The sequence below is a fragment of the Seriola lalandi genome, unplaced genomic scaffold (assembly GCF_002814215.2).
Source record: "Seriola lalandi dorsalis isolate HSWRI2012SDOR001 ecotype SW California unplaced genomic scaffold, Sedor1 jcf7180002054569, whole genome shotgun sequence".
NCBI classification, from domain to species: domain Eukaryota; kingdom Metazoa; phylum Chordata; class Actinopteri; order Carangiformes; family Carangidae; genus Seriola; species Seriola lalandi.
This window is the reverse complement of record NW_019525122.1, coordinates 488,745-511,426: the sequence shown is the minus strand read 5'-3', so window position 1 is coordinate 511,426 and position 22,682 is coordinate 488,745. Positions and strand designations below refer to the sequence as shown.

General features: G+C 41.5%; 1 protein-coding gene across 1 annotated transcript; it reads left to right on the top strand.

Annotated features, from left to right (window-relative positions):
- Nucleotides 1–4,792: 4,792 nt before the first annotated feature.
- On the top strand, nucleotides 4,793–22,374 carry LOC111662754 (janus kinase and microtubule-interacting protein 1-like). The gene is made up of 14 exons (XM_023416716.2): nucleotides 4,793–5,316; nucleotides 11,788–12,097; nucleotides 12,845–13,177; nucleotides 13,938–14,099; nucleotides 15,689–15,901; nucleotides 16,463–16,576; nucleotides 16,813–16,959; nucleotides 17,231–17,401; nucleotides 18,043–18,102; nucleotides 19,464–19,592; nucleotides 19,794–19,922; nucleotides 20,082–20,165; nucleotides 21,200–21,262; nucleotides 21,975–22,374. The coding sequence occupies exons 2-14, from the start codon at nucleotides 11,942–11,944 to the stop codon at nucleotides 22,155–22,157; spliced, it is 1,944 nt and encodes a 647-aa protein (XP_023272484.1). The 5' UTR covers nucleotides 4,793–5,316; nucleotides 11,788–11,941; the 3' UTR covers nucleotides 22,158–22,374.
- Nucleotides 22,375–22,682: the final 308 nt, after the last annotated feature.

Here is a 22,682-nt window from a genome sequence, read left to right as displayed (position 1 = left end):
GGTGGGTGGGGGTCGAGGGGGGTGTGTTTGGTTCACAGACTGCTATTTGCTTACCACTGCAGTACATGATATTTTAAAGTTACATTGGCGGGAATATACAAGAATTAGCACAGCGATGACAAAAGTCATTAAAGTATTTAAGAAAAGCATAAGGTGCTTATAAATAACAACTATATAATCTGATTCACTTTTGGATTCAGTGTTTGTCCAACAACTAAGTTTCATCACATGATCCAAACTACACATTTCAGAGAGTACAGGCAAAGGTAGCTTGAGTTATTTCTTCTGCAAAACTAACAGGTAAAACTTTAATAGCCTGCCTCCAAATCTGTGATTTGAGTGTAGTATTTACTACGTGTTTCATTCTGTGAAAATAACATGTTGATTAAGAGCAAACAAGTTACTAAGGTTATGTTTCTAAGTTTGTAACTTTGTTCAGAGGTGTGTCTTTTTGCTCTCATACAGAGCAACCTGCCAGCAGGAAAACATTAAAGTTCAGATGAGCGGGACCTAGGCAAAAAAGGAAATGGAGCAGACAACAGAAAAGAGAAGGACTCAAAAGAAAGAGTGAGATTAAAGTTCAATTCTGGGAATGAGAGTAGATACCACATTGTGGGAAAAGAAGGAAATGGGGGCAGTAATTGCTTAACTGCTGCTGCATTAAAGCAGTTATGTAAATGCCTCCCGATTAGTAGATTAATGAAATCCAGTTGAGAGGATAAGCAGGACCCTTGTACTGGTTTTAGTCTTTCACATGCACACCTTCAATCTATATTAGGCAATCTGTCTTTTAAGTGGACTTAGCCACACACACACTCAATGACGCAATTCTCATCTAATTTGAGCAAGGCAGCTCACGATAGATATTTGTAATAATGAGCTTGTTATGAGTCCAAATCTTTTGATTATGCTAAACCCCTTGCAGATTTGTTTGGGCTACTGTGCCCCTGTCTGAGACGGTCACAGTCATCACTCAAAGCTTTTTACCATGTGGTCACTACTTAGCTGATTGAAAATTGAAATAAGCTGGTCTTTTTTTTTTACCTCAGTCTGTTTGTTGTCTCTGTCGGTATCCCCTGTCCTGAAAGTAGTGACTCAAGAATCCAAGTGATGGAGACTCACCATCATCTTTCCTAATTTCATATCTGGCAAGCCCTCTCCCTCAGTTGCAGTGATTAAAAGCTGCCATATAACACAACAGAATGGAGGCCATTAGTCCCACATTCACTCAGCCCCCCTCTTCATGTCCTGTCTGTGTCTATGGTAACAGGTCTCTGTATATACAGCACAGGCCCCACCCATGGGCTCCCCTGGCATTGCCAGTGACTCTCACAGGAAGAGACACTCGAAGAGGAGGAGAGGAGATTATGGTCAGCAACCATAGCAACCAGAAGGGTTATGTGAGAACGGACATTGACTGCAGTGAAGATGAGTATTTCCATCACAAATGCAGCCCAGTAGCTGTTCTGACCTTTGAAGTTTCTGTCTGCAGGGAAATGGGCTGTAATTCTGGATCGGCTGTAACCAGCTAATACTTCGCTCAGTTTTCAAGACCTATGATAGTTTATAATTACATCTGCTATAAAAAATATTGTACGTGCTTGTTTATGTTATGATACTAATATAAGAACAGAGGACATGCTGTCATACAATCTAGTTAGCCTAATTTCTCAGACAACAAATTAATCCAAGTCTCATGAAATTGGTGCCACTGACTGATCATCTTAAAACATGAGTACTTTATAATATAAATGTTATTATGAAGTCCAGTTGTGCTTAAATCATTGGCACATCCTACACATTTTCCAAGTGGGGAAAAAACTCGGCTCCTTCCTGTGGGTTATGTCCCTCCTTCAGCTGCCAGCCCTCTTTGTATTGATCTGCTGCTATTTTGAGGCCTGAGTGGAAAAGAAGGCAGAGAAGAAGAAAAATTAAGTGATACAACAAGGAGAGTAGGAATAGCTGTAAACAGCCAAGCCTTTAGTTACAACCTTTTAGATTCGAGATTATGTTAGTTTTGATTTTTTTGTGTTTTGTCTCAATAAGATAAAATAAATCAACAAAGACCGTAATATTAAAAAACAAAGTTCTGTGCAACGCATTGTTTATTTACATCTTGAGCCAATGGAACTAATGCTAAGACAACCCTATAACTCTCCTAACCTTTCTAATTGAGTCATTAAACAGCTTCTATTATGATTCTGAGTGAAGGCAGAAATAGTCCATTTGTAGAGTGAAGTAGGCCTACTGGACTCTCCAAATGAACATTAAAAGCCTCATATCTCACTCGAATAGTCAGAAAAAGAGGCAGATTTATGTTACTGTGTTTGAAAAGCTTTTACACATGCAAAGCAGCTTCAAAGACCCTATTTACTGTTACACATGAGATTTTTGTCTTGTTATGTTCATGTTATGAATGAATGGTTTTGGGGATGGACCAGGAACATCAGGCTCAGATCTTTTAGTGACTAACAGTGGTGAGTCATGCCCGGGAAGCCTAATTACCTTCATATGAGAATGTTACGTCACCACAAGCACTCCAGACTGGGGATGTGGGTTTACATTGTGGAAAATGGGTCAGTTTGGTGGCTGGCTCCAGAAATTGCCTGAAAGGTGCCTAATGTTTGATTCAGTGTCCCTTTATGTGTATGAGTTTGTTTCAACTAAATCTTCTACAGATGGCAGGTTAGCTCCTCATTTGATTCCCTGGCCCCTTCTGAATACCAAAGGCCATCTTTAAAAGCTATAATAAGCTCAATCTGCAAGCAGTCATGAATATGTTAAGCTTATTATGGACAGCTCTCATTGATATGCTGAAAACCTAAGATGATTATGTTAAATTAATAAAAACAGTGACTCGTCACATTACTGTGTTCCTCAACTGGGTAAAAGAAATGGAAAAAGGCTGACTGACTAGATCTAACGTTATCATTGCTAATGAGTGAAGTAGTTTGGTTTTTCCCAGGAAGAAATCAGCTAACTAAGATGCTTGTATAACTTCTCCCATGACACATAGTCAGTACACCTTTTCTTTGACACATATCACAGGCTCAGGATGCTTTTCACCTACCCTCACTTAAACACTTTAATCATCACCAGTATTAATGTAATAACACCTTGGGGTTTTCCTTTATCTAAAGAGGAGATATCAGGAAGCCCTGTCACATGGCTATTTATATGGAAAAACTTTCCTTTATTCACTTTCTGAGAACGTTCTCCAGTTTTTCTTTCAGAGGGAGCATGGTGCAAACACAGATTCACAAAATACAATGCTGCCTAAAACAGTGAAACAGTGATACCTCAGGCAAAACAATTAATAGAAACACTCATTACTGTTCCATGACACACATTTGCTCTCTGAGTCAATTCTTTAGCAAAATAAAACAGGACACACATCCCGCCCTCTCCTCACTGCTCTCTGCCTGCAACCACAATGTTTTTTCACTTTATCACTCCATCTGGGTGTCTGTGTGCTGGCCTCAGCAGGAGCCTGAATGGAGGGCAGCTTAATACTCCAAACTCACCCACTTTGCTTGTCTGCTTTATCTCGCTCAAAAATGTCCCATGCATATAAGTATCACCCCTGGGACACCAGTTCTGGACGAGTGAACGACCGCTGCAGGAGAGAACATGACATAGATAATTGAAACTCATCCCTGACTATGTGCTCCTCTTCTCCCACTTCCTATGGCCTACGCTGCCCTGCAGCAATAGGCTGCATATGCTGTGATGACGAGTATGGTGTGGCTTATGAATGGCAGACAGGCAGGCACAGTGAGGGGAAGCAGAGCCAGGCAGCTGTGCGTAAGTAATGCATCCTCCAGAATCTGGGTCACACTGGTCTCACACCACTTTCATATTGTCAGATTATTTCACCTACTTTTATGATTTGACGAGTCATTTTGTCCTAGATAAATATTCTGAATTTAGAGGCTGTACCTGTAATTGGAGGTTTTTCAGTTACAGTGCATCACTGTCACAGATGAAGATAAAGACAGAGGGTGATCTGTAGGGATGTTTTTGAGTTTGTGTGATGACGATGATGATGGTAATGATAATGATGTTGGTTAAGCTTTAATAACCTTTACTTGTTTATTACAATGATGCCTGGTAAAAGGCACAGCATTGGTTTTTGTACGAAATCTCAGTCATCATCATCATCATCCTCTTCATCATATAGTTTAATGTTATTTATCAAATAAAATATAATTATAGCCTAAAATAAATGAATGAAATGAAAGACTATTCATCAAGAGTTATTGGTTGCCTTAATAACATTAAGGCAACTAATAGCCCTCTCTCTTTCTCTAGTATAATGCCAACCTAAGGACAAATGAAACAGGACAACTTACTTTGCTGAAATAGCTAATATTAAACCCCTTTATAATATAAAAAACCTCGCAGATAAAAGGCAAAGACGTGAGAAGACGGTTTTTTTCACTGCTTTATAAAAGATATCAGTCTCAAGAATATAGGTTTAGTGAATTTTCTCAATTTATTAATTTAATTTTATCTTATTTTATTTAATTTTTTCTTGTTTTATTCACAAACAGAAATGTTTTGATTTCCAGGCTTATTTCCCTCTTTTGTTGATTGATGAAAAGCAAATTTTATAGAATAATATTTGAAGAAAGTCCCGTCTTTTTTGTGTTGGTATGGTATATACTACAGTATCTGTGCCACCGTACGCCTTGACGCCGCACGTTCCCCCGCAACGCCGGCGTGTCCACGCATTTACCGCGCGCGGTGTCATTCTTGAACACGCAGTCAGGTGTCGCGCTTCTATCACGCTACCGGCGACGCCCGCCCGGCTTTTTTTCACGTTCACGTCGACACGGGCATCGAAACAGCTTTATTTATTTAACTATTTTTTTTACTCATGTGGATGAAATGTATAGGAACGGATGACGTTGCGCGTGCAGCCCAGTGTGTGTGTGAGTGAGTGTGAGTGAGTGTGTGTGTGTGTGTGTGTGTGTGTGTGTGTGTGTGTGTGTGTGCATGCGTGGGCGTGGAGGAAAATGTCAACGTGCGGCGCGAGAGGAGGGGAAGAAGCCCAGGGCGAAGTGCAGTCTGTAGCTAGAGGATAGTACGCTATTATCAGTGGAAATACAACTTCAGCTGTAGTGTTAACAGGGGGGATAAAGTTGTACATGGTCGCCGTTTGCAGTCAGCTGAGCTCTGCATCTTGTGAGCGGTTGAGGTGAGTTAGAAGTAGCTCTCCACACCGAAGCCCAGCCTCCCTTCCTGGATGTGAAGCGAATTGGACAGCGACGTTTTAACATCAGGCCACTTGTGACCACCGGACCTCCATTTCAGGTAAGTTTGTTCGGTCTGCAACGACAGACAACTTCTGACGACTCGTTTGTGGACAGGCTGCTTTGTCGTTGTGACACACAACCGACATCCGTGTTTCAGCCACCGACCCGGCTTCATCGTGTCTGGGTTTAGGGTTTGTGTTTGCATGCTCCCTGTAGCAGCTGCCAAGCCTCATATCGACCCGGACATGGATGTGAATGCCGTGGTTTGGCTGCACGGTGAGCCCGTGTTACATCAGGCCAAAGAGGAAGTATGAAGCGTGGTGATAACGTTACCGGACACTACTGGTTAACGAAACTGTTTTACTGTCCTCCTCCTCCTTATCTTAACCGTCCCCGAGGATTCAACCTTTACCCGGTATCAGGGAGGCCACCGGTGATATATGGACCACCACATTAGTCTGTGGGCACGCCACACCAGCAATGCTACAAGGCAGTGCTTCACACAGAAACACCGACACATTAGACCGTGCAGCTTGGGTGCAAGGACATCCGACCTCTGTGGCTGGAGGAGGAGGATGCTGCAGCAGCCCCACGCATGTCGCCGTGGGGTGTGGTTGGCAAGCCGGACAGGCAGGCTGTTAGCAGCGATCACTCCAACTGCACTCGACCCTTTAATCTCCCATTTGACAGCTCATTATAGAGCTGAACACATTGCATTAAGCCATCCCAACATCTCCAGCATATCGCTTTACCAAAAGCAGCCCTGTGCCATGCATCCACCCTGCCCATCCGCTGTGTTTTGCCGGCAGGGATGCTTGTCTGTCATAACATTTCTGCTGCTGTAGCAGGCGGCTCTGGAGGCGCGTAAATCTGCCCCAGTGGACAGCCAACATGTGTTACACACTCACTTCTGTTTGATCAGCCTGCTCTGGCTATGCTGCATAACTATAATTCATGCTGTGCTCCCTATATGTGTTGGAAAGCTGTGCTGCAGGTACTGGAGCAAAACTATCATTTGTGTTTCAAAAAAGGTAGGGTCACTTGTCTAGTTATGATTATTTTACATTAAATTTTCACCCAGTCCTCAACCCTTCAGTCTTCTCTATGTTAGGTAAGATTTTGAGCAGATGAATTCTGCAATTCACTGGTTTCAGTCACAGTTTCCCCCTGTTTCTCCCCTCATCCCCTGCCTTTCTCCACTCTCCTCTTACTTAATTAATTTATCCGATTTATTCTTCATTCATAATCCCATCTCCCCATCCATACCCCTGCCTTCCTCAGTGTAACATTTTGAGTGACAGGCTGCTATCAGGATAATCCCTGTGGACTATAACCACAAGTGTATTTCTCTCTTTGCTGTGCTACCTTCCTAATTAACCCTTTCGTGGAGACATACCAGAGTAGTTCATCCGACATTCTTAATGTGAGTGAGGGACAGAGATGAGTAAATGTCTGCACTGTGTATTAATGTTTATGTGTTAGCCAGAGGATAAATAGCAACCAGCCAGTACTGGCCGGTGTGCTGTGTGCTAGTCAGAGAGAGAGAGAGAGAGGCGAGGTTAATCACATTACTGACTGCACTATCATGCCTTCCTGTGGGGGGAGAGGCAGCCATCACTGTTAACACACACACACACACGCACACACACAGATGCACCCATGCATGCAAAAGCATACATACACACACGGGCCAAAAACACACAATGCTTCTACAAGAAAAAGGCCAAACCGACACATTAATAGTTAAATATCTGTAGCGTAAGCAATAAAAGTAGTAATAGCATAACTGAGTAGTGGTGTGCGTAACAGAGACACAGAGCGAGAGGGAGACTTTTTGTTTATCTGTTTGGGTTGACTAGTCATTGGGGTCAGTAACTTGTAGTCATTCTGCTGGCATAGTACTTTTTAGGTCATATGCTCCACTAGTGTTGCACTTGGCTGGGTTACTCAGCCTCTCAGTGGGATCTTTACAGTGTCTTAAGTGTATCTCTAGACTCCTGAGTGTGTGTGTCTGTTTGTGTGGACTGTGGACAGACCTGCTCTGACAGTCTACACTCTGCTGGTGCTGATATGCCTACAATGAGAAGGTGTGTTTCATGTCTGTCCATATGTCGTACTATGAAGCATTGGAACAAATGTGCAGTATAAACAGCAGTGGATCCGTGTTTGTCCACACCCTCATTGCTGATATTTAAGATAGACTGAGTAGTGAGGAGTCTAGTGTTTGAGCTCCCATTTGCAGCTCTTTTATGTATTTAATGGGCCTGTATATCTCACTGATGTCTAGTTAATGTTTGACACTCTGTGAGTGTGTGTGTGTGTGTGTGTGTGTGTGTGTGTGTGGGGTCTGTGTAGCCTTGAGGAGGTCCATCTGTAAGTGTGTTATAAGAATGTGACCATTGCAAAGACGTCTGGCTACCCAACATTTTGTTCTTCATTTATAACCTTTTGTCACTCAGATAAAGAGTTAGCCTTTAAAGTATAATAGTATATATTTTTATATCACAGGCATGTAGACACAAAAAAACAGTGAGAAATTACTCAAGCAAATGTAATATAAATGGTACATTTTATAAAAAAAGGTTTTTCTGAATGATCTCCATCAATAAGTTTTCACCTCTGCCAATTAATTTATCAGCAGGATTACACAAAAAGTACAGAACAGATTTGCACCAAATTTGGTGGAGTGATGGGGCATGCGCCAAGGAAGAACCCATTAATGGAGGGCAGATCCAGATAATTTATTATGAATTAGATTTTTTTTTCTCTCTGAAGTTTGGTTTATGTTTTTTGACATTGGCCTTGTCGGAGGTCTACGCTCTCTGAGTGCCCTTCTAGTTTATTTTGTAGTCACTTACTGACATTTGTACTTTGCATGAATTTTTTGTGAAGTCAATGTCTATGTTTAACACAACGGGGACATCCCTTGGCACCACTGTCATTTAACAACTGGACATCTCTTAGTGTTACAGAAGTTGAGATTTATTGCACTAATGCCAATACTTATTCGACCACACTTGACTTGTTTTAAATGGATGATTTAATTAACACAAATTGCAAATGTGAGGTTGTGGCAATTCTGTTAGAAGATTCAACAAGAACTGAAGCGATTGCTTGATTAATCAATTAGGTGATCAACTAGAAATTAGTCTCCAACTCTTTTAATAATTGATTCATTGTTTAAGTTAATTTTCAAGCAGAGATGCCAAATGTGATGGTTGCTGAATTTCATGTGAGGATTTTCTACTTACCCTGTTTTACAGTATATTGCAGTAAATTGAATATCATTTTGGACTGTTTGTTGAACAGAAGAAAAATCTCTCACAAAGTATGATGGGAATTTTTTTTTTTACTATTTCCTTATGTTTTAGAAAGGCCCTTGAACACAACAACATAGAAACATATGATGAATTAAAGTGGAAAAAGGTGTGGTTTGATTTAGTCTAAATCTAATCTATATTCGATTGTATGGCTGTGTTACTAAGGTATGCTGCAAACTCGCAGAAAAACAAATGACTAAAAGGCTTCAGGAACACTGCCACCATAAGTCCCAGAGACAGTAATAGGTAATGGGTAATAGGTTTTATTGCCGACTGGCAGGCAGACATGTTTTTTTTTGGAAGGGCTTCAAACCATATCCAGCTGTTGAAGTAGGTTACTTAAGGGACTCAAGTACTATTGCTACTAAACATTTTCACATTCCACATTTCAATCCTTCAACTAAAAGGCAAAACCCAGAAACACCCACCAACCGCTGTAATGTTGTAACCCTATACAGACCCATCATTTCACACACTGAAGACGGATTTCCTGAGGCGGTTATGAAACTACCCATATATCTGTCACACTTTGTCCAATCTGTTCTGAAAGAATCAAAGTTAGAACATCAGCCAGTGGCAGCCAGGTACGTAGTGGTTTGGACCCTCATTTCATCTTAGATTCGTATACTGTCTTGGTGCTGATGGACACATTTTGTTGCCACCTTTTTTTTGCGTGACCCAAAGAGTCCATTTCTCAAGCAGCAATTACCTTAATTGTGAAACTCGTCGGCTGCTGCAGAGTTTCTTAACTACTTCTTTCTTACAGTCACCCTCAAGTGATTTAGCTCCATTGTTTGTTTAAGCTTATTGTCTCAGCGCAACATTAACTGCATTTAAATGGGCCTTGAAGGTACATGATTTTTGTTCCTGTATTATTCCACTTATATAATTTTTTGTGAAATATGACTTGTGATTGATTTGATGAGTCATAGTGATTTTTATGAACGTGGGGCCGTGTCAATGATATATGGGTGCTGGCAGGGATGATTTATACTGGACCGTCAGTATTGTTTGTTGAAATGTTTTACTTGCACTTTGAGGCTTTCCAGTAGAATATAAGGTAGACTTACTGTTTATATTTGGGCTGGACGAGGTAATTTAAGGTCTATGACCTGTGCTGGCTTTTGTTTACTTCGGTGAACATTAAAAGTGCTTGTTAGCTTCTTGGTACCCCTATAAAATGTTCCAGTTTCCTGGTTTTCCATGAACTATAAACTTTCAGGGTTGGCTCCTGGCTTCCAGCTTAGGAACATATGTTTCCAGGAGGCTTTGTGGCAACTGTGTGAGGTTGCTGCATGTTGATCTCAGGAGAAATCCCGACTTATTGCACATGAAACATAAACTACAGCCTATATTTTTGACCAAGGGGTCTGTAGTGATGCAAGCAAAATTTATAAATGAACTAGCTCTGACCTAAAATACATGAGGGTAAATATGTGAACAAGAAACATTGATATGCAACAAACCACTTAAGAGGTCTCTATGTTGCTTCCAGATGCTGGTAAAATGAACATACACACCTCCTCCCCATATGAAGAAAAACTGTTGAAACCGACCGTCATGCCTTTCAGCCATTTCATGTTGCTACACCTGGTCTCGGATACTGGCACAGACATGCATAACATGGTGAAAACGGTGGCAGGGTGTTTTTTTTCAAATTCCAATAGACATGATTGCACATCAAGTTTATTGACTTCTTGTAAATGAATACATGTCTGTTACTAATGTGAATACGTGTGGAGAGCTTCAGTGCCTGTGTGAATAGATGTCCGCTGTATCTGTCGCTAGTTGTTCTGTTTAAGACTCAGAGAATGTGTGCTTGTGTCAGAGCTCTCTGTGTGTGAATGATCCCTCTCTCCCCCTCTCTCTTTCTGCCTCTGTGAATGAGAGTGAGATCACGGATTGCCTCTCCTCGGTAACATCACCATGTCAGTCAGTGGGGGTGGAGGGATGTAGAGAGGTGGGAGAATGCAAGAGGAGATGGTTGGAGGTTGTTTTTTTTCTGGTAGAGGTCTGCATATTTTTCTCTGTGCTCAAGCTCTTTCCTTCTTCCCTGCCTCTCTTTTATAGGCTTAATCCCATCTCTTTCATTTGTTTCCTCCTCCATTGGCTCCCAAATGTGTGTGCTGTGTAAAAATCCATGTGGAAGAAAGCTTTCCTGCCCCCCAGCATCAGTGCATTTCTGTCTCTCAGTCAACCTCAGCTCAGAGATTGGATCAGATAACAACATCATGTGTGCCTGTACGTGCGTTTTGCAAATGTGCAGCCTCTATACGATGCAATAGTGTGTGTGTGTGTGCGCGCACCCTGTCTATGTGTGTGTTTCAAATCCACTGTGAGACTTCTCCTCCCCATCATCCTTTCCTATGAGACGAATAGAGTTTTTTTGAGAGCAGGGGTTGCCTTGGTAACTGTTATTGCCATCTGTGTATGTTGTATGAATGGTTGGTAATGTGTGTGTAGAAAAAGATGGCGGCACCTACAATCTTAATGCCTCAGCTCCCTCATTGTTGCATTATTTATTTAACAGTGAGCAGAAAGAGTGGAAGGTTACTGGGTTACAATTCATTCCAGGAAAGAGATTAGAGTCCACTTTCAGTTGAGCGAATGTGTGTCATCTCAGCAACACATCTAGAATAAAATAAGCTAAAAAATACACAACTGTAGCCGGCCTTCAAAAAAAGGCAGAGAGGTTACATTAATCATTGATTTAAATCCTTTTGTATTTGCCTTGGTTTGTGTGGTTCAGTTGTACAGTAATGCTAGGCCTGCCCTTTATTCTTTAGTTTGCAGGCCAAGAACACATCATGGAATCTCTGACCAGAGGAATGTCAAGACTCACCACAGTAAAGGATGAATTTATTCATCTACTGAAGGAAAGAAGGGTCCAGTGAGATGTTGGAGGCTAGGGACCATAACCATGGTGGCCAGACACATTTTCATGCACCGTGTAGCTTCTAAGTACAGCCCGGGGACTGGAATAGGATGATGATAAATGACCCACGTGTATATGTTGGAGAGAAGAGGGTGCCAGAGGAGAGTGTAAATGTTAGTCCCAAAAATAGTCTGTTTTCCCCAGCCTGGAGTGTGTCATGTGGCTTGGGTCCAGTGTATTGTGCAGAATAGTTTCGTTAACCCAGTTCTTTTAACACTGACTCACCCTTTTTCCACCTTTTCTGTCTGTTTGTCTGTCTGTCTCGGTCAAACAGAAACTCTCAGCATCCTCCAGCAACGATGTAGACTTGACAACCACATGATGGTGATGCAGGGTCTCACAAGGAGGAGGAGCAGCAACTGAGTCTCTCCTCCATTTTGCCACACCTGGCACTCTTATGTCCGTCCTGACTGGGCGGCTAGAGTGCTATGTCATCATCCACACCCCCTGCGGCCCCACCCCTGAAAAAGGGAAGGAAGCCGGAGAAATCGGAGGTGATGGTTGACTCAGTGCAGACCACCAACGAGGAGCTGAGGAGCAAACTCATGGACACCCAGATTGAGCTGCAGCAGGAGCGGGGCAAGGTGAGGGGGAGGAAGAAGAAGTGCAGAAAAATGATGGCAGTGGCAGTAGATACATAGTCCCCTTTAGAAGAAGCAGAGGAAGGAGAAAGTGGACATTGTTGAAGAATAATTTAGAAGTGATCACTTATTAACACAGGCTCACAGTCATAAAGTAGAAAATGCTTTTTAGCTGCAGCTAATATTCAATACAAGTACACTTACAAGAAACTGCACTACTTATACTATACTTATAATACTTATAGTAATATATGGTTACTCATAATAAGAGTAACCATACTTATAATAAGAGCTTATTATGCATCCATTTTATTTTGGATAATATTTATCTAGGCTAGCCAGGCTAATGCTAAGTGGCTAGCATTAGGCTGCTTACATGTTTGAATGATAAGCCCTGTTAGAGGTTGAGGAATGATATTAGGCTCTTTTTTCTTTTTTTCCTCTCAAAATGATCCCATGCTTTGGATTTCCTGCCCAACATATTAAATCACTATCTAATAACTGCAGGGACCAGCCATGTAAACAATATCATCCTGTGACTGACTGAGTGTCACCACTGCCTGTGGAGTTTGATGTTTTTTTTTGCTGTCACACCCTGACCAATCAAAACTTGGTCAACTATTAGGTTTATCGGGCAGCCCTACTGCACACAATCTGGGCAAATGGATGAACACACTGGGGACTGATGATATACTGTAAATCACGATGACTGGTTGACGGGAGTATTCCTTCTTACCGTGTCTCCACCAGGTATGTAAGCTCCGTGAGCGGCTCCAGGAGCAGCGGCAGGCTCGGGAGCTCGAACAACATAAACATGCTGTGGCACTCACTGACCTGCGTGCCAAACTCCACGAAGAAAAGCTACGTGAGATAGCGGCTGCCCGTGAGACCTTGGCGCGGCAGCATGAGTCCGAGCTGGCCCGGGCCATCAAGATCCGGGATACAGAGGTGCAGAGGCTCCAGGGGCTTGTAAACGCACTGAGAGATGGAGCTGCTGATAAGCTCAAAAATGCTCTTCTTGGAGAGGCTCGGGAAGAGGCCAGGAGGGCTTTTGATGGGGAGAGGCTAAAGCTACAGCAGGAGGTAAATGGTAGCATGCATATAAGCGACAGTAATGCAGTATTGATTATGCTTCCAAAATACATTGTGGAAAAATATGGAAGTAGGACCCGTGATATCACCTAATACACTGAGTATAGTCCTAATGCTGCTTTCACACCATATCTAGTTTGTTCTTCCTTTCACAAAGTAGAGCTCAGCATAATGTACCTCAGAACGCTCTGCTTATTGTCAATACAGCAATGCCAGTAAACACTCAACATTGGCATCAACTGTCAGTTTAAATGCCTGTCGTGGTGTTTCTTTCATATTAGGGCTTTGACCGCACAAAACTGTCAAACAAGTGTCGTGGATTGAATATTTTCTGAGGGCACTGTATGTTGTTCTCAGATAAACAAACAATGTTTTTGTGGAAAGTTGTCATTGTGAGGACATTATGTGAATGTACATGTGCATATGTACATACTTTATGTGTGTGTCATTGTTGAGTGTTGATGTGGGACTGGGTAAACCTTTGTAAATTCACTGCTGAAAAACAGGAAGCAGGATGGAAAAGCCTGTTGCCAAGCTATTGTTTCACATTAGCCTTCCAAACAAACAGGGCATCTATCATTACAGCTGTTTAATGGGATGGGACACGTGTTTATAAAAACCAGAGTATCTCTCTCTTTGTTGTTTTTGTGTGTATCAATATTATTGTGTGTGTCTGTGTCTGTGTCTGTGTCTGTGTCTGTGTGTGTGTGTGTGTGTCTGTGTGTCTGTGTGTGTCTGTGTGGTCTTTTAGATCCAGGAACAGAAGACAGCCAGGAAACAGGCTGAGGAGGCGCTGGCAAATGCTCTGCAGGCTGATAAAGCAAAAGCAGCAGATCTCCGCACAGCTTACCAACAGCACCAAGATGAGGTGCATCGTATCAAACGAGACTGTGAGAAAGACATCCGCCGACTGGTGAGACCACATGCTGCTGGGAAGCATAACATTATCTAAAGTGGCCACCAGCTAAGTCTTGACATAAAAGCTACTAAATTAAAATATTGCCAAAAGACACTGTTGATGGTGACTGTAATATTTCATAGATGCTACTCAGCAGATAATCAAAACTTAGAAATTATTCAGTACATTTAAAATTTATTTACCTTTCCATGCCAGTTAACAAATTCATATTTAGAGTGTCAACATACCAAGACTGTCTAATATATCTTAAAAACTCAAATATTCATCATTAAATAAGTAGTTATGATGTAACATTTAATTACTTATTAAATGTTTTACATGGAAAAACTGAGCTAATCTGCCTCATCAGGACTGTGTGTGGTTTGACCATGACTGTGGCTCGGCAGAATAAGCAAACAATCCCATAACTATCATGACATTTAAATTAAAATGTTGTTAAATCCTAATTGGTGCAAAACTAACAGATTGAGAAAATAGTTTTTCAGGTCATTTAAAATTTAAGACCATATATGATTACTTCCCTGCAGACCTCTATTGGAAAGAAAAACATGTCCTGTTATGTCCATCACAATGAGTTGACCTCAATTAAATTACATAATAGGAGGCTGTAATATATACTATGAAAAGACAGAGCTTACACTGCCTTATAAACCATATAATATTATTCCTCAGTGATAAGTTATCTTAACAAATCCAGCAGCTGTTATTTTCATGGTCCTTCTCTGTCCCAACCATATTTGAATATCACCAATGTCCCTCACACACCGACATCTGTTTTCCTGCTTCTGAAGTTCAGTCCCAGCCCAGAGTTTATCTCGTCATCGTGGCGGTCGGAGGCTAATTGCTGCACTGTCTATCTCACCATGTGGTGCTTATCTGCCAAAATAAAATCTGTATACATGCTGTTACTCATTAACCTATTACATACAGTAGGACTACAATAACAGGCATCATTGTTAGCAAAGGAATGTTTGAGACTTAATATTTGGAAACAGAGGAGTAAATGGATAAAGCGTGGCTGTAGGATGGATATAGGCAGTGCAGGAAATACCAGTGTTAAAGAGCTAAATGTGATGGGAAGTAGAAGTTGGAACATTTGTCAGAAGAGGCTGTGTGACATAGAGCAAGAACAAAGCTCCATAAATTAATCAGAGCTGGAGGACACTGTGTTAAAAGCTAAAACACTGTCACTCCCTCATTCTGTTCTCGGCCATTGGAGCATAGATCTTGTCAGACTGATGGAGGAGACTGTGGGTCACAGGAGTAAGAACTTTATTACACTTAGCCTAATTGTTCACACTGAAATCAACAGAACAAAAACAAACTTTATTAAACAAGATACACACACACACATTGGTGTTAAAAGTGAAATAATAGCTCAAGATCAATTTGTGATGAATTTCATAATCATGTTGATAGAGTATCTCCAGCATGATCACAGAAATACCTGAAGTAAATAGTGTCATTTATTATGATTTTTATTATTATATTTTTCGTAATAATAATGTGGGCTGTTACTAAGTTTAAATGTAAAACTGTCTGACCACCATTCACCACCCTGTTGCTATTCGTCCCTCTCGTAGATGGATGAGTTGAAGGCAAAGGACCGGGTGGTGTGTGCTCTGGAGAGAGAGTTGGGGGCGCAGGCAGGCTACGCCCAGAAGCTTCAGCTCCAGAAGGAAGCCCTGGATGAGCAGCTGGGCCAGGTACGAGAGGCTGAGAGACACAACCACGGCAGCCCAAAGAGAGAGGTGGTGCCTGGGCTAGGAGACAACACGGACCTGCTCAACAACCAGGTAAATTCAGAAACAAGACCAAATGTACACATATGCATCTGAACATGTGCATGAAGGCCTGAATACACTTGTAATGTAACAGGAACTCTGAAATGTGCACAATCTTTTCTAATTCATGATTAAAACTTTTATTGGACTTTAAAACTTTCAAACATTAAACTTTATCTGTAGCACTATTCTGTTTGTGTTTCTCTAGCAGGTCTTCTACCCCACAATTTTAGTTTTTAAGGAAATTCAGGGACACCTGTAGACTTTGAGTGAATCTATAATTTGTTTCTATGGACATGTAAGACTACCTATCATATTGGAGGTCTCCACACTGTACTGTATATCTGCCCACTCAGTCACAAATGCACATACAGCTCATATATTGATGAGAATCATGTGGATATACTGTGTATACTGCACAGGTTCACAGTGACAATGTGACATGCCAACTCATCCATCATCCAATCACACCCCCTCTCCCATCCATCTCCATTACCTGCCTGCCTGTCTGCATGTTTTCCCTTTGTTCAGTTTTTGTCTTCCTCCTCTTCTCCTCTTCCCCCTGCTCAACAGGAGGTGGAGGAGCGTGACACGAGGAGGTTCCAGCTGAAGATTGCAGAGCTCCACTCCGTCATCAGGAAGCTGGAGGACAGAAATGCACTGCTGGCCGACGAGCGGAATGAACTAGTGAGGAACACACATGCAGAAGTACATACGTGCAGTGATTATAGGCATGCAAACTGTGGCCAGATATACACACATAAAAACAGATAAACATACAGTACATGCCTATGAAAGCTTTATTAAAACATCTCATTTTCTAACTCCAGCCCTGATCTTTCCTCTCCTGCTCAAACTTTGTGTGACTAGAGGGGAAGACTTAAGATTACAATGTTTCCCTCCCGTTTCCTTCCTCTGTCCAGTTAAAGCGAGTCCGAGAGGCAGAGAGCCAGATGAAGCCCATGTTTGAGAAGAACAAGCGCCTGTCCAAGAAGAATGACGACCTCTTGCAAACGCTGCAACGCATGGAGGAGAAACTCAAGAACCTGAGCCGAGAGAACGCTGAGATGGTGAGCTGCACCCAGCATGTGGTTTACCTCTGCTCTCTGTTGTCTCTCTCTTCTTTGTAGTTAAAGATGAATTCAAAGTTCAAATACTAGTAGAAAATAACAACTATTTTAGCTTTCATCTGTTGAGAAAGAGGGGTTTTGTTGTGGTACTTTCAGTGTCACTGAGAATTTAATTAAAATAGAAACAGGACCTCTAGTGGCCATTTGAGGAAAAGCATGAAATAATTCTCTTCAACCACATTCGGCCTCTCCTTCTCTGTCCCTCCCTCAGAAGGAGAAAGCCTCCTCCTCTCGGCCACCCTCACAACAACAAGCCATTCAACCGCAGCTCAAGCGGCCGAGTTCCCTGACAGACCTTAGCCATGCCCACGAGGAACAGGAAGTGGAGTTCCTCAAGCTGCAGGTTGCTGAGCAACGTGGCATCATTGACGAGCTCACGCAGGTCAGGATTTTACTCAAACCACCAGGACTGATGCCTGTTATACCTTTTACATACAGATTTCATCCATTTCTTCGATTTCACCCTGCCCGAAGTCGGGGCATCACATTACGAAAGTATTTAAAAGCCCCCAATTGCTGCTCCTCTCTGCCTTTTGGATCCCTCTGGATTACGAAAATAAGTTATATATTTTCAGGAGGCTCAGTGGTTGTGTCTGGTGGAAAGTGTTTTTGGCTTCCACAAATGTCTACACAATCTCGAATTCAGCAGAGATTTTCTCATTTATTCATCTTCTCCCATTTTACCCTCCCACATTATTGTCTTTACCTTCCCATCACAGCCCGACTCGTCACAAGGTGCTAATTTCCTCATTTTCTAGAGCTTCAACCCACATGCTTTATTCCTGTGATGCTATTGTTTGCTGTCCACCATTAGCAATTAATCTCAGTTATTGGAACAGTTTGGTTTTCATTTCTTATGTTCTCCTTTCACCCTGAAAGTTGAAGAAACTGAAAAAATTGACACTTCTGCATGAAATATTCTGATGACAGTTAATGTCTTGACTGAATTGTGTGAAGGTTGTGCAGCTGATTGAGGCATGTCTGAATCTCAAGTCTGTTGTTTTGCTCTGTGCTTGTTTTTAGGAACGTGATCGTTTGGTGATGAGCAAAAAGAACAGGAGGAAACCTCTCAAACTGACAAAAGTAAGTGTCCGTGAGTGTTTTAAAAACTCTGTTAACCCAGTGGTGTGTAACTAAGCAACTACCCTGTCTGTGCTTGACTGATGCTTAAGCACTGTTTTCACTTGATTGTGTGTGTGTGTGTGTGTGTGTGTGTGTGTGTGTGTGTAATTGGGCTCAGGAGACAATAATGACAGTATCCCTCACAGCTGGGAACATCACGCTGAACACGTGCAACTTCTGCACGAACCATGCCAGGCTAATGGAAAAAAAATGTTCTACTAGTGTATATTTTGTGTTATTTTAGGACCGTGAATACATTCATGAAAAAAACTACAAGCTTCATTTGTGAGCAGCAGTTTGCATCTTTGTTTATCTGTTCTTCCTTGTATGAGAATAAAGAGAGAAGGGATGAAAACAACAAATTGGGTGAGGTGAGGTGTGTTAGAAAAAATAATTGCTGTGATACTTGTGTGCATTTGAGTGTGCATGTTTGAGCTAATACCTCGGGGAACATTTTAAGCCCGGTGATGTTGCTATGAGGAGGACTGTCTTATCTCTCTCCTGCTGGAAGCAGTTTGTCACCTTGGCGCGGTGGATGCAGGTTTGGTCAACGCACCTTGGCTCTTGGACTTGCACCCAGAAATCTGTTTCTCTTTTTGGGAATTTAACACAGCAGCAGATTTCATGAGCACGGAGACAAAAACAATCTGAAGCTTGCCTTTTGATTTTTCTGCAGGAGTAGTTTGATTGTAACCAGAGGCTTTGTTGTCAGCTTTTCCATTTTGTGTAGGAGTGCGACGGAAAGCAGTTGTGCTTTGTGGACAGGCCTGCAAAGCGCTGTATAGATCAGCTGGTGTAGTCCATATATAATAAACATAATCTAGGGGTTTGTTTATAGTTACTGTTTTTCTGGTACCACAATGACGGAGTACATCCTCTTTATCCTCTACTTCTCTTCCTTCATTTGCCTGTGTGCCCTGGTTTGCCTTTACTTCTCTGGTTGCCAGGAGATGACTTATAAACATGATGGTAAGGACTCTGAGGTTTGGAAAAGTTAATACAAAGAAAGAAGTAATGGACATGCAGAGACTTGATCTGATTTGCTTAAACTGAGATCAGTGAGAGAGTGACAGTACCTGGATTAGACAAAATGTTATTGAATTAACTATTACTGTACAAATGGAAGCATTTTTGAAACTTAGTCATACGTGTGGTGTATTAGAAACTTAACTGACTTCAAAATGGGAATTCTGTCATTTGAAATCAGGTGCGATACAATCTGGTTGAATGTTTGACAGACAGACTGGCTTTCTATAAAAAATGTATGTAAGGTTTTGATTTAACAATGTGCAAATCCTCTACTCCTCTACTCCTCACTACAGAGGCATGTTGTGGAGACATATTTTGGATTTGATGAGGAGTCCATTGACTCTGAGACTTCCTCTCTCACCTCCTATAACACTGACCTCACTGACCGCACACCTGCCACCCCAGAGGAAGATTTGGAAGAGGTAACAAAATGAATTGTCTACATTGAATGAAATAATTTCAACTATATTCTATTTTTCAGTCAGCCGAAAGATGTGCTGCATAAATTTTGAGATAACTTGCCAAAAATAAGGCAGGACATTGAAAAATAATTGACAGAATCAGAGATAAGTTAAGGTAAAGGTTTGTGTGTTAGTTTCACCCTGTCCTTCTTGGCACCACAGAGTGTTTCCCGTGAGGAGTCAGAGCTTCGTTTCCGTCAACTCACCAGAGAGTACCAGGCTCTTCAGCGGGCGTACGCCCTCCTGCAAGAACAGACCGGGGGCTCTCTGGATGCTGAGAGGGAAGCCAGGGTTTGTACCATCACTTTTCATCTCTCTGCCTCCTCTACCATTCCCCTAGTAGTTAGAGTTTACACATTTTGCAGTAGTACCTTGGAAAGTTTTCAGTTTCTATTCTGCTTTTGTCTGATTTGCAATCTGGTCCCTGATGGCTGACCTTCCCTCCCACAGACACGTGAGCAGCTGCAGTCAGAGCTCAGCAGCTGCCAGGCCAAGATCGTTGACCTGGAGAAAGCCTTGGCAGAGAGGGGGCAGGTAACAAAGACAAGGGATGGGGACAGGAGCTCTGTGGTCCTGCTCTCACTGGCCCTCCTGCATGTCTGTCTGGCTGCTCTGCTCCTGGGCTGGCGCTATGCCGACCAGGTCTTCCGCAGAATCCTGTAATGTCACTTCCTGCATGCGTGGTGTCACAGCTCTGTGCCTGCATGCTCTGCCTCACCCTCTGTCCTTCATGTTGTTGGTTATGTTTCTTGTTGGGTCTTTCTGTGCGGTCGACCACAGAGAGGAGGCCTAACCACTTTGATTCCTGTCAGCTATGAGTAAATAAATATACAAGATCTTAATCTAGTAATATCTCACATATTTCTGAATATGAAAATACACAGTTTACGTTGATTTTAGTTTATTTAATTTGTCATCATGAAACATTTTGGTCTAAGAACTAAGCCAAACCTTTTCATGCGTAGAAGAAAAGCCTTGCCTATTTTGTCAAAACTACGTATATTTAAAGAAATAATGACTTTGAGCAAGGCGATAATTATAAATACTATAAAGAATATCATGAGGAACACTAAAACTATTATGATGCATTATATCAATACTCTTAGTTTCTTCATTTGTTGTCAAATTGTTTCTTTGTGTTACTGCATTTTTACTGCCTGTTGCCTGTTCCACTCTGGCTTGATCCAGCTCTGTTATTTTGATTTGCTGCTCTGCTGTTTTTCAGCTCAGATTGCCTTCTGCTCCTCCTGTTACTGTGAACTCTGGATGACTGTGAATTCAGCTCTTTTTTCCTCTGTTATCTCAGGAGTGGGCTCTATTTATTTCTCTTAATCAATAAACTTATGCTACCGCCACTCTGTTCCTGTCTGTTTGTGTCTATGTTACATTTGCATGCGTCATTTGTAAATACAGTAGATATGTCACATGTGTTACCTGTAGGTTTTGAGTTGGCTGATTGTGTTACTGACTGTTTTGTTCATTACACGTGGTTGTCGGGATCCTTTCCTTCCTTTCCTGTTGTTGCTAGTGTCATTTCTTGCTGATGTTGTGTTTGGTTGTTATGGCAGGATTCAAAGTGGGTGGAAGAGAAGCAGTACATGCTCAGGACCAACCAGGAACTTCACGAGAAGGTAGATTGCATTAGCATATACTCAGTTTTAATGCATCACTTTATTGCCAGCATAGATACTGTGTCAAGATGTCATTGCATCTCTGTACTTAGCGTCAATCAGGGCTGAATTTCTCAACACTAGTTGTGACGCAGCACCTGAGTTACGGTACCGATACAAAAACTATGCTTTACTATGAGAAATATAAACATATATTTATATATTTTCTATAACCCCTGTTTTTCTTTAAAAGAACACACACACACACACACACACACAAACATATATATATATATATATATGTATATGTGTGTGTGTGTGTGTGTACATATATAAAACAGCAACTGTTTAAGCAAAACATTAATAAAGAAGAGTATGATTGCATGAATGATTTCAATACTCTGTGCTACTGACACATTTAACGCAGTATCAAAAGTTTTAGTTAACTTTAGTTCAATACTCACAGCGAGTGTTAATTCTGTGGATACAAGGGAAACAAAGCAATGCTACTCACAGCACGTCCTCAATCTGTGGAGAAAGGGGAAATTACAGTAGAGTAGATTCAATGCTCCTACAGAGATTGTAAATTTGGGATCACACTTGCTTGCTAATTCAAATATGTAAAATACAACTCCAGGACATCCAATATCCTTAGTAACTACTTTATAAATCAGTGAAAACACTCCATACCATTTCATTTGTGTTACAAAGATGTGCGTGTGTGTGTCCATAGATGTGTGCGTTGCAGCAGGCGGAGTCGCGGCTACAGGCTGAGGTTCAGGATGCTCGAGACCAGAATGAGCTACTGGAATTCAGGGTGCTGGAATTGGAAGTAAGAGACTGTACCAGCGTCAAACTGTCACCAGGAGGCGACAACAACAATGTCAGCTCAAGACGCAAGACCTACATACAGTGACTCACCAGACAGACAGACTGACTGACTGACTGACTGAGAGACAGACTGTTCACTGAAACTCACTTGAGTCCCCCTCTGTATGCATCTGTGTTTCCTTGTTTTGCATGGCAGCTGTGTATTTACCCCCCTCCACTGAACTGGAATATTTCTTTAAATGAAAGAATGTTGTGTTAAGATGAATATAATTTTTAATTGAATAAAAATGTATTTAAGTTCACCATCCATTCCCATCTTTGTTCATTTTGTCTCTCATTTTTGCATGTCCTGAGTTTTGTTTTCTGAATGAACAGTTATGGCTAATTGCTAATTAATAATTAAGGACATTTTAAGAGTGAGGTGTATTTTGGGTATTTTTAGTGTTGACAATTAAGTTGGCAATGTACATGTGCCGGAAAAAGTCAAGAAACCTACACAGAGATCTAATTGTATTTTCTAATAATAATAATTGCATCACCATCATTCAATCAATAAATCATATCAGTTGATTTTGAATCTGTTTATGTAGCTTTCCTGCCAGAATTTGGA